Source organism: Pelobates fuscus, chromosome 6, assembly GCF_036172605.1.
Source record: "Pelobates fuscus isolate aPelFus1 chromosome 6, aPelFus1.pri, whole genome shotgun sequence".
Taxonomy (NCBI): domain Eukaryota; kingdom Metazoa; phylum Chordata; class Amphibia; order Anura; family Pelobatidae; genus Pelobates; species Pelobates fuscus.
In genome coordinates this window covers 278,354,800-278,366,688 of record NC_086322.1, presented here as the reverse complement: position 1 = coordinate 278,366,688, position 11,889 = coordinate 278,354,800, and the positions used below count along the sequence as shown (strand labels likewise).

At 39.6% G+C, this 11,889-nt stretch overlaps 1 protein-coding gene across 1 annotated transcript; it reads left to right on the top strand.

Annotated features, from left to right (window-relative positions):
- The first annotated feature begins 2,385 nt into the window (after positions 1-2,385).
- Positions 2,386-10,995, top strand: LOC134614950 (keratin, type I cytoskeletal 19-like). Its single transcript, XM_063459235.1, has 7 exons — positions 2,386-2,918; positions 5,428-5,510; positions 7,198-7,354; positions 7,511-7,672; positions 7,815-7,940; positions 9,417-9,671; positions 10,722-10,995. Exons 1-6 carry the CDS (start codon positions 2,460-2,462, stop codon positions 9,636-9,638), a joined length of 1,209 nt encoding a protein of 402 aa, XP_063315305.1. The 5' UTR covers positions 2,386-2,459; the 3' UTR covers positions 9,639-9,671; positions 10,722-10,995.
- Positions 10,996-11,889: the final 894 nt, after the last annotated feature.

Here is an 11,889-nt window from a genome sequence, read left to right as displayed (position 1 = left end):
AACAACGCTGGACGTCCTCACGCTATGTGAGGTCCTCCAGCGTTGCCGAAATCCCCATCGGAAAGCATTGAAAGCATTATTCAATGCTTTCCTATGGGGAGGTCTAATGCATGCGCATTAGGTATCCCCTGCCGCCGATCGCACATACGCAATAGGTTTTCTCCGCCGGCTGACGTTGGCGGGGAAGGAGCGTAGGCAGAGCCTAACCCATCGCTGAGGGACATTGGCGCTGGAAACAGCTTTAGCCCCTTCAGCAACTTGGGATGAGAGGGTGGGAGGGAGAGGGGACCTGCAGTGCCAGGAAAACGGTTTGTTTTCCTGGCACTGTAGAGTCCCTTTAACCCTGCAGCTGAAAACTTCTATGTTTACACTGCAGGGTTAATTCAGCTTATAGTGGCTGTCTCCCTGACAGCCATTGGAGGTCGCCTCCCCCAGGATATTGCACTTATTTGTCACTGGACGTCCTCACGGACATTATGCGTCAAAATAGATCCCCATAGAAAAGCATTAAATCATGCTTTCCTATGGGCGGGTTTGAATGCACGCGCGCCTCTGGCCGCGCATCCCCATTCGGCTCAACTCGGGAGCTGATGTTGATGGAAGAGGAGAGGTCACCACTGCCAAGGGAGCCCTGCGCTGGATTAAGGTAGGCAAATAAATGGTTAATTAACCATTGATTCGCCATGGACTAGGGCTCTATAGCGTTAGGAATACATATTTCTATATACAAATTTGTATTCCTAACGCTATAGTGTTCCTTTAAACATACTACTACCAATACAAATTATAATATTTGCAGGTGTATCATTATCTGGCATAGGAAACTGTACACATATTTCTCAGGTTGTCCTTAAAGAACACTCAAACACCAAAACTACTATATTGCATCGCAATGGTTATGATGCAAGGAGTGCCCTAGAGGCCCCCCTTGTGAGGAGTCAAACTGTTTGATAATGGTTTGACTTCTTACTTGGGGTCCTCTGGGCGCGACTCCCCATCTCCTCTACAGCTTAATGAGAGCCAGAAGCCTTTACTCCTGAGCTCCCATTAGTTTTCCTAAACTAAAACCTGCAGATCACTGTCCGAGAGCGTCAGCTGATTGCTCTCAGCCAATGTGGTAAACCCTGCACTGCCGGGTTTAGCTCAATGAAAAGAGCTTCTGGCTCTTACTAAGCAGTAGTGGAGACGGGGAGCAGTGCCTTGCTTTCCCCCATCAGAAGTCAAACTGTTCTAAAAACGATTTGATTCCTTACAATGGGGACTCCTGGCACCATAACCACTACAAACACTGCAGTGGTTTTGGTGCTTGGAATGTTTTTGATTCCTTACGATGGGGACTCCTGGCACCACAACCACTACAAACACTGCAGTGGTTTTGGTGCTTGGAATGTTTAATGTAATTTATCTCACATCTTAATACAACAATCTGCTGTTTAGAATATTTAAATCTGTTATGCAGATGTATCCTTTTTGTGCTAAAGGACATGGCACAATGTCAGTGCTCTGTTGAAATGATCTATTTAAGAAATAATTCAGAGTAAAGATTAAATTCAGAATTGTTCACCCAAGAGTATTTACTTCCATATATAGCCTGATCCTCTAGCCCTTTATTTGTGAGAGATTCACTGTAACTGATTTTTTTGTTTTAACATTTTTTAAGATGCCGAAAAACCAGCGAGCAACTACTTTCTACATTTAGGAATTATGGATTTGGTAGTTTAACCACCGTCATATGTAATATCTATGTGTGGGACACAGAACGGGAATATTTAAGTATAAAAATAATGCATTTTGTTCTCAGATGATTTAAAGAACGACGACTGCTAATTATCAGAACACGTTCTTCTAGCAATTCTGTAACAGAAAAGGAAACATGTTTCCTTGGGGAGAGGTGAGGTCCCAACTTGTTACTGCAGTTCGGTTACTTTCACTGTACAGTCAGTCATTCACTTTCTATATAATCCTGTTATCTGTAGAATTTGGACAGTGATTGTGGAACAGGCTTAATTCAGCAGAGAAAGGGTTTATCTCTCTCACCTAATCTCTAAGTTATTTCTGATATCTGATCACTAAAATATTTTCTCTTGTCTTTTCTTTGTTTTTGTCTTTTTTTTTTTTTTAACCCCCCTCCTTTGTGTTCTTCTACCTGAGCCTGGGACACCCTCCCATGAATGAGATCTTTTGTTTAAACTTTCAGGGAAAATAAAGCAGTCTGTTTGCTTAGTGTCAGATGAAATTTCAAGGGCAGTCCTGAAAAAAAAAGGATCATACCAGCAGACCAATGAGAAAGTTCTGTTGTTGTCTGGCATTAAAATAGGGAACCGGTAAATTCCACAGTTTTTTTTTTTTTGGCACCACCCAGTGTGAGAGGGATAAAAGGAGGCTAGGACAGAAAGACAGTTACACTCCTGTGATCTGCATCTCTAGGTCTGCTGTAACCAGCTGCTCTACTTCCAAAAATGTCTTACTCCATGCGTCAGACCAGCTATGCAAGCTCCTCCAGAGGGCTTGGAAGTGGTATTGGTGGTGGATCTCAAAGGTTTTCTATCAAAGCCCCAAGTGTCCATGGTGGGTACGGGGGACAAGGGGTCTCTGTGTCATCTGCCCGGTTAGTTTCTTCCGGTTTTGGAGGACTTGGAGGTGGCAGTGGTTACAGCAGTGGGTTTGGGTCTGGTGGTGGCTATGGTGGCTCATACAACGTTAGCGTGTCGGGGGATGCCTTGCTTTCTGGAAATGAGAAGCAGACCATGCAGAACCTGAATGACCGTCTGGCCTCGTACCTGGACAAGGTGCGTTCATTGGAGACCGCAAACTCAGATCTGGAGGTGAAGATCCGGGAGTGGTATGAAAAGCAAGGACCTAGCCCAACACGTGACTACAGCCAGTACTTGAAGACCATCGATGACCTCAGGGACAAGGTGAGTTTGGACACTTGCTATTATTTAAATAACATCTCCCTATAAAAAATACAGCTAATCATGGATGCTAAAACTAACACTCAAATTGCCATTTTATTTCTGAGGAATCCCAAAATCTAAGTTATAGGATAAACGTTTTGCCAAAATGTTAATTTTACTGTGCCAATGTGTTGAGGAGCTACTGCTAATTTTTCTTTATTTTTGCATCTTGGATAGCTAGACCGAATAATTTGTAGTTCTATTATCAGTTTTTTAAAAATTATAATTTAATGAATTTTATTTGCCTCTTAGGATTCTGGTTTTCATCCGCAGAAGAGTTTAGTTCCCCTATATAGAAAGGTTGTCCAATTCCAGTCCTCCAGATGTTGTTGAGAGTACAACTCTCATAATTCCCTGCCCCATTATTACACTCAGAAAATTTGGGGAGATGTAGTCTATCAATATCTGCGGTGGGAGTAGAATTTGACAACATTGCCATTATAGCGATCTATTTAGTATTTTATTCTAAGTCAATGATGTAGTATTAGCTGATGCAAATACAGTACCATAACTGCCCCAGGCACAATATACCTTTCCATTTTGTAGATCTGATCTGTTTGAGCGACTCACTGTAATTGTACACTGCATTGCATGAGCTGATCTTTAGACTTTTTTATCTCACTAAATCAGATATATATTTCACAAAGTCCTCATATTCTGCAGCTGGCATGGGTTCCTATAAGGACAGCTCAAATTAACCCATTGAATGCCAGGGAGCCAACAGGATGCCAGGGAGCCATGTACAGAGAGTCAATGTTCTGTTCAATTCTCTAGTTTAGTTAAAAAAAGAAAGAAAAAAAAACTGTCTGTTGACTAAAGATATTTAGTGGTAAAACTAAAATGGATAGGCAATGCTCTGCCTGTATTTTTATGTCTCCTCAATTTTTTGTGTTTATTTTAGAATTTATAAAATTTAAGTGAATTGCAAAAAAAGCTAAGTTTTAAGCCCACATAAAAGAGTTAGAAAATGTTTCCACAAATTCTACTTTGACCTAAAATATGCAATTCGTTGATCAATTCCCCATATATGGTTATGTGATTACCATCTATTCTGGGAAGTCGTTCCATGCATTCACAACCCTTTCAGCCATCAGTACATTTTGCCGATTGCACTGCTATGACTGGGAGTGGCAATGAGAGCTCATGTTTCAGGACAACTGCACAGCGAATGGATTTAGAATGTAATAAGAAGCCAAAGAAATTCTATGTTTTTTCTTTATAAAATCTTTATGTTTACTATTAAAGTTATAGTAAAGTTATTTTCACTATGTCCCTGTGAAGCTTTTATGTCAACATAATAACATGCATTTCTCATTGTTTTGAAACCCAGAGACTCTTAAAGGGACACTTCAAGCACCATAACCTCTCTGTTGTGCTTATGGTGCCTGGAGTGGTGCTTCCACAAAGTAAATTGTTTCACAACGGTTTGACTAATAACTTTGGTTTACCGGGTAGCACTCTCTGCCTCCACTCTAACTACAGCAGGGCAGGAATCTTCTACTTAGTTGAGCTAAGCCCTTTAATACTGAGAGTGTCTGTGGAGTGTTTCTGCACCACCGAATTTAGCTCAGAGAGTTTCCAACTCTCTCTGTAAAGTAGTGGACGCAGGGAGCTGCTCCTGGCAGTACCCAAGTAGGAAATTAAACCATTCTAAAATATTTACATTAGGGGGCTGGACACTTCTGACACCATAACTGTACTGCAGTGGTTATGGTGTTTGGAGTGTTTCTTTAACCCCTTAAGGACACATGACATGTCTGACACGTCATGATTCCCTTTTATTCCAGAAGTTTGGTCCTTAAGGGGTTAAATGCGCCACCCAGTGATCAACTTAATACAACTTACTGTATATTGGATAAAACCTAAGGCTATAACAGTTACACCAGTATTGTCTGTATAAATGTCACAGTATTAAAAAAAAATCAAAAAAAATCTCAGGAGTCAGGTTTGTACTGTGCGACCAAACTCTGAGGCAGAAAATGGCGGCTTTGGACCCTCAGCTGCCAGTAAACTGCTGCGGTTCCCATGAATCCCACCTTGTCCAAAATACTGCAAGTAACTGTCACAGGTCAGTGGAGGGCGTAGTTCACACAACAGATAGAAATTCACATTGGACCACTCCTACTCCAAAAGAGATTCATAATACAGATGACATTTGCCTTTACAGCCATCATAAACAATTCTGCCATTTACAGTGGTATTATAGGATCATTTTTATTGCTGTGGAGTAAACCTCTTCTCAGCTTCAAAATAAATAAATAAAAAACAGTTGCTAGGTGTGCCTTCATGGAAATATAAAACAGTCCTTTAATTGTTATATTGCATAGAGGTAGTAAAACCATGCAGTATTTACATTCGATGTGTAGGTTTGATGGTCATGGGAAGACCTGAACAACAGAGCCCCGTTGGTAAATGTCCAAACCTCTCACTTTATTGCTTCTTAAATGTGACCTCTTTCTGCCACATATAGATCCTTGCTGCCACTATCGATAACGCCAGGGTCGTCCTGCAAGTAGATAATGCCAGACTGGCCGCCGATGACTTCAGAACAAAGTAAGTAGCAAATTTCTCATCTGTATGAAATGGCATATAGGGTCATCCACTAAGATGAGAATAGTTGGGAATGCAAAGAGCCCAAATTTAATACCAAAATAGCCAATCTAGAACACAGCTTTAGGTCTGCTTTACTACCGGTTTGGGCTTTAATTTAAAAATTAACTTTGAATTTCCAACACTTTTTAAATATAATTTAAAAAAAAAAAAAAATGTTTGCATCTACTGCCCTTTTATGAGGGTTTCATGACAAAATGTAGACAATATACTTCTCCGTTGAGTCTACATTTTTGGTCATGGTGTGTTACGGCATGTGCAAAGTTCTCTGTCGATATCCTGGCTGTGAGAACTTTAGTACAGTATATATCAATGTCAACAGAGCCCCGTTGGTAAATGTCCAAGTTATACCTGACTAAACTGCAGGTGTTCAGTGGCAGAACATAAACTGCTCTGTATCCTCTACGGAACTGTGTGCTTTGGCTAGTCACTAGCATCCATTGTGTGCTTGTGTTTTGGCAAGCATCCCAGGACAAAGATGAATTAACTCTTTTTTTTTTTTCTTTTATAACTGTGCTTCTGGTCAGCCACAAACATGGGCGTAAGAAGTAGGAGGGGTTGGGTGGGGGATTCCTCCATGATAGTTTGATGTGTAAGGGTGTAGATCTGCATAATATACAGCAAGTTAAATTACCCAGATGACATAAAGTCAGAGGATTTAAGGAGATCCTCATACCGAGATGGAGACATGGGTTGTCTGGAGAGATCTGAAATCTAGACAGACCAGAAACAGTGAAGGTTGCATGCCCCACGCGTGGCATGGAGGGCCCTCGTACATTTGTAGTTTCTGTAGCTGGGCTGAGCAGGATGTCTTGTGGCCCTTCGCTCCCTCTTCAGGGCTGTCTCAGTAGACTCTGTGCAAACTATAGTTACACTGATACTACATACATAGACCGTTGTATTTACAGACACTACCACTAATCAAGCCTTTGCCTTAACAAACACATAGATGTCAAACATGAATAACCAACTAGTTTTAACAGAAATAAACAGAAATACAGTCCAGTTTTCACACATAGAAAAACCTCCAAGCATTCACACACTTGCAATTTACTAAAGTTTTTTCCATACATTAACACATAGGAGCATTACACACAAACACAAACATTCACACTGATTCTACACACACATATGGACAAATGGGCCTACATACACATGTCTTCACTCTGTGTATTCACTTCACTTGAAATTTTCCAATTTGAATAGTTTTCAATTCACCACAATTCATTGTTTTGTGGATTGTGTATTTGGCATACACATGGTCTATATAGTAGTTTGTGTTTTTGCTTATTCAAATCTAAATGGTTTGATGTATGTGAAATGTGTTATTTTTGCAAAATATGTGGTCTCAGAATTTTAGTAATTTCCTACCCCCCATATATTTTTTGGGGTTCCTACAACCATCATACCATAGAACATTTCGGAATTGTTATTATATCTTTGTGATAAATGTCCTTGTCTGTTTGTCTTTAAACCTATCAAATTATAATATAGATTTTCGTCTACTACATAATAGCTCTCTGATTTCTAGTCGATCTACAACTTTAATCATCCTCAGCACGTCACTGCAGCAAAAATACGTTATTGTAATAATTGCAAATAATTAAGATGGTTTTGCTTCTTCATCAAGGTTTGAGAATGAACTTGCTCTTCGCCAGAGTGTGGAAGCTGACATTAATGGTTTACGTAGAGTGCTGGATGAACTGACATTGGCCAGAACTGACTTGGAACTCCAGATTGAGAACTTGAAGGAGGAACTTGCATATCTGAAGAAAAACCATGAAGAGGTAAGATCTGGAACAGAATCGATCAAATCTTAACCTGCATACAAACAATCACAAGATAATTGTATTGTGCTAAAAGTATGCTCAGATGCAGGTTACAGGTTCAATAGTAAAAATGTCTTAATTTTGAAATCATTCTTACCTCCTCTTTCCATACAGGAACTGAACGCTTTGCGTGGACAAACTGGTGGACAAGTTAGTGTTGAAGTAGATGCTGCACCATCAGTGGACCTGACCAAGATTCTAACTGAAATGAGAGACCAGTACGAGGTTATGGCTGAGAAGAACCGTAAAGATGCTGAGAATTGGTTCCTCACTAAGGTTAGTTTAATGGATATATTTTTTTATAAAGTGAGTTGGTTAATCCAAGCCACTGTTGTACATACTGTGCAATGCTACTACTTCCTTATCATAATTCACTATAATAATTTTTTTCAATGATTTTACTCTTTTATGTCCACAGTCAGAGGAACTAAACAAGGAAGTCGTAGTACACACGGAACAGATACAAACAAGCAAGACAGAAATCACAAATCTAAGACGTACACTTCAGGGACTTGAAATTGAACTTCAGTCTCAACTTAGCATGGTTGGTATCTGTTGACTTGTCTTGGTAGATGGGAGCAGTAGGATAAACATAAGGATAAATGTACTAACCAAGTGATGCTTTACTGATGTACTGTTATACCAATTGTGAATTGAAGCCTCTCCACTTGCTGTTTCTTTAGTAAACCGTGGACTCATGGTAAAGATCCTGGTAGGTTCTGCCCTTTACAAAAGACAGGAGTTTATAATATTTATTTCCATGCAGTGAGTTTATTGCCCATTAAGTGAACAGGTCAAAGCATAAAATAGTAAAAAAAAAAAAAAAAAAAAGATATGTGAGTAGATTCAGTTGACGAATGTAGTAAAGATATAGTGAAGTAGCAAATAACTGAAATAGGTAGGATGTTGTTTAGAGGTTATAGCATGAAATAGTATTGTTGATGAAATTCACAAGGATGTAGTTCAGCTCATGATGCGCAGATTTATAAGTTGACGAAACAATATGAAGGCAAAGTATACCCTAAACATTTAGATTGGGGTGAAAAGTTGGCACTTACCCATTAGCCATTATCAAGTAAAAATGTAATGTAAAAGTAATGTCTTGGCCTGGCTAGTAATGTTGAGTAATGTGTAGTGACAAGTAATTTCTTGGCCTGACTAGTAGTATCGAGTAATGTGTAATGATGAGTAATGTCTTTGCCTGGCTAGTAATGACAAGTAATGTGTAGTGATGAGTAATTTCTTGGCCTGGCTAGTAATGTAGAGTAATGTCTTGGCCTGGCTAGTAATGGCGAGTAATGTGTAGTGACAAGTAATTTCTTGGCCTGACTAGTAGTATCGAGTAATGTGTAATGACGAGTAATGTCTTTGCCTGGCTAGTAATGACAAGTAATGTCTTGGCTTGGCTAGCGAAGTCGAGTAATGTGTAGTGATGAGTAATGTCTTGGCCTGGCTAGTAATGTAGAGTAATGGCTTGGCCTGGCTAGTAATGTAGAGTAATGGCTTGGCCTGGCTAGTAATGGCGAGTAATGTGTAGTGACGAGTAATGTCTTGGACTGGCTAGTGATGTCGAATAATGTGTAGTGACGGGTAAGGTTTGAACTGGCTAATAATGTAGAGTAATTTCTTGGCCTGGCTAGTAATATCGAGTAATGTGTAGTGATGAGTAATGTCTTGGTCTGGCTAGTAATGACGCATAATGTATTGGCCTGCCTAGTAATGTCTAGTAATGTGTAGTGATGAGAAATGTCTTGACCTGGCTAGTAATGTAGAGTAATGTCTTGGCCTGGCTAGTAATATCGAGTAATGTCTTGACCTGGCTAATAATGTATAGTAATTTCTTGGCATGGCTAGTAATATCGAGTAATTTCTTGGCCTGGCTAGTAATATCGAGTAATGTATAGTGATGAGTAATATCTTGGCCTGGCTAGTAATGTCAAGACTTTTGAGCCCTGTTTAAATATTTTGATAACATAGAAAATTAAAAGTAATTTAAACCCCTGTGCTTTTTTATTTTTAGAAAGCATCACTGGAAGGCACTGTGGCGGATACAGAAGCACGATACGGAGCACAGTTATCGCAGATACAAAGTGTAATAGCCAGCATAGAAGCACAGTTTTCCGACCTCAGATCCGACATGGAGAGACAGAACCATGAATACAAGATGCTCATGGACATTAAGGCCCGTCTGGAGCAAGAAATTGCCACCTATCGACAGCTCCTGGAAGGACATGAAAAGTAGTGATTCCAACATCTTCCCCAAGTTAAACCACAGGTAGATCATGATGTAATAAACCAGTGCACATGTTACTGTCCTAACTTACATAATGTATTAGATTAATAATATCCCACCCCGATCCTGTACGATGCCAACATGTGCAGAATCATAATTTGAAACTGACCACATCCACTACCACCATTTGCAGAGATTTTGTACTTCATGTTGAGTTTTTACTGAGACATGGGGAGGAAGAAAGAATGGCAAATCTAACGGTTTAATGCTTAAACAAAAAATGAAGACATTCTGCATTTTTTGGTATATGACAGGACTAAGGCAAGACTTACTGGTATTGGTAATACTGCAAACACTGGACAAACTCATCTTATCTTAAAGGCACACTATAGTCACCAAAACAACTTTAGCTTAAAGCAGTTGTGTATAGATCATGCCTCTGAAGTTTCACTGATACAAACCTGTGTGCAGTGTGCCTTCCCCTAATTTAATGGGTTCCTCCCCGCCTCCAATCTTGAAAGGGTTGAAAAATATTTTTATATTCAAGTCATTCTGGCTCCGAGGTTCCTTCTGCACCAGCAAGGCTAGGTTTCCTCCCCCTGCGACGTCTCGGTGATGGGCGTACCAAATACACATGCACATTAAAGCTTACTAATAGAAAAGCACTGAATCAATGCATTCCTATGGGGAACTTGAAGACGTTAGATGTCCTCAAGCAAAGAGTGACAATGTCCAATATTGTTTGATGAGTAAGCACAAGTAAAAAACGAGTAAAACTCGGTTAGGGAGCCAGAAACACCTCTTGTGGCAGTCTGGAACACAGCTACTAGAGGTGGAGTTAACCTTACAATGGGATTTTCGTAGTTTGCCAAACACTGCAATGTTTTACATTGCAGAATTAAGGGGACAGGGTCACTGCCCCCTGGCCAACTCAATGAGATGACGTGGTCTAGGTGCCTATAGTGTCATTTTAAATGATTTCTTAAATTCTACACTCTAGTTGGGGATTCTTATACACTGACTATATCACAGAACTGGTATTTGAACCCTGGTAAACATATCATACTGACTGACATGTTCTTTTTCCTACAGCTGTCAAAAAGTGAGACCTCTTGCATGAAAATTGGACTAGTGGAAAGAGGGACCTGCAATAACAATTACTTTGGAAAAGGATTATTAAAATAATCTGACATTGGGACGTGTTAATCTTTCTGTCGCCAATGAAGCCTGCATTGCATTATGGGTCTTCAAGGCCCATGTCTACGTTAGTTGCTGATGCTTTGAAAGTTTGCTTGGGTAGTGTCAACTTGACTTTTGCTTCAACTGTCTAATAAAAACATATCTTTTGAGTCGTGCATACAAACAATCTTGTTTATTGTCATTATTAGAAAGTGGCTTACATGACAAATACATTTCAATAAAAATTAATGCCTTCAAGAGGACGAGACCGGAAAATCAGCACGATTCAGGAGGAACTCAAAGAATGACCCAATGTAATCAATAAAAATATTGTAGTAAGTGGAGCTCTAACCACTATAGCCTCATTTAGTTTGTGCAAAGAATCTATGGATACCAGCCAGATTGTGTGTTGAACCATTTGGAAGTGATTTAACAAAAACAGTTTTCACCATCACCTATAGAAACAAGATATTGTACGAGTGCGATCAGTCACAGCTTTTGTCAAACCACTCTGAAACAGTTTAAAAAAGACAAAAACAACTATAATTGTATTCAAATATTTTGAGTTCAGTTGAAACATACTATCATCTTGATTTCTGTAGATGACAGTGTGTTTCAAGATAATCCATATATTAACTTTAACTGGTCAATCTGTGAGCAAAATATATATATATTTAATCATATACAAATGCTGCCCCATTTGGATGTTTGCTGAGATAAATTTAATCATTTACAATTCTTTCTGAAACACAATGTCTGTCTGTGCTCATTTGCATGTCAATCTGGGAACTCTGGGATAATTGTGGAAACATGATTTCTCAAGTTTCTATGGCCAAGAAGGACCATTCAAAGTCCAACTTGAGATATGCAGGTGATGTATAACTAATTTATTTGTATTTGCACTGTGGGGAGTTGTATCGTGTTTGCCCTCACCACAATCTTTTTGGTACATGTATAGAAGTTAGATACACATCGGGGGCGTGCTAGCAAGTTGGGGGCAGAGAGGTCACTTGCATACAGGGGTCGTGAACTGCCGTTCTTCGGTGGATTAAGATAGCAGATGATACATGGAGATTTCTGC

Bases quoted from the DNA above. Each gene is read 5' to 3' on its own strand.
- LOC134614950 (XM_063459235.1), top strand. From the start codon at position 2,460: ATGTCTTACTCCATGCGTCAGACCAGCTATGCAAGCTCCTCCAGAGGG. The intron at 7,673-7,814 runs GTTAGTTTAATG...TTATGTCCACAG, and splicing joins AGAATTGGTTCCTCACTAAG to TCAGAGGAACTAAACAAGGA. The intron at 7,941-9,416 runs GTTGGTATCTGT...TTTTATTTTTAG, and splicing joins TTCAGTCTCAACTTAGCATG to AAAGCATCACTGGAAGGCAC.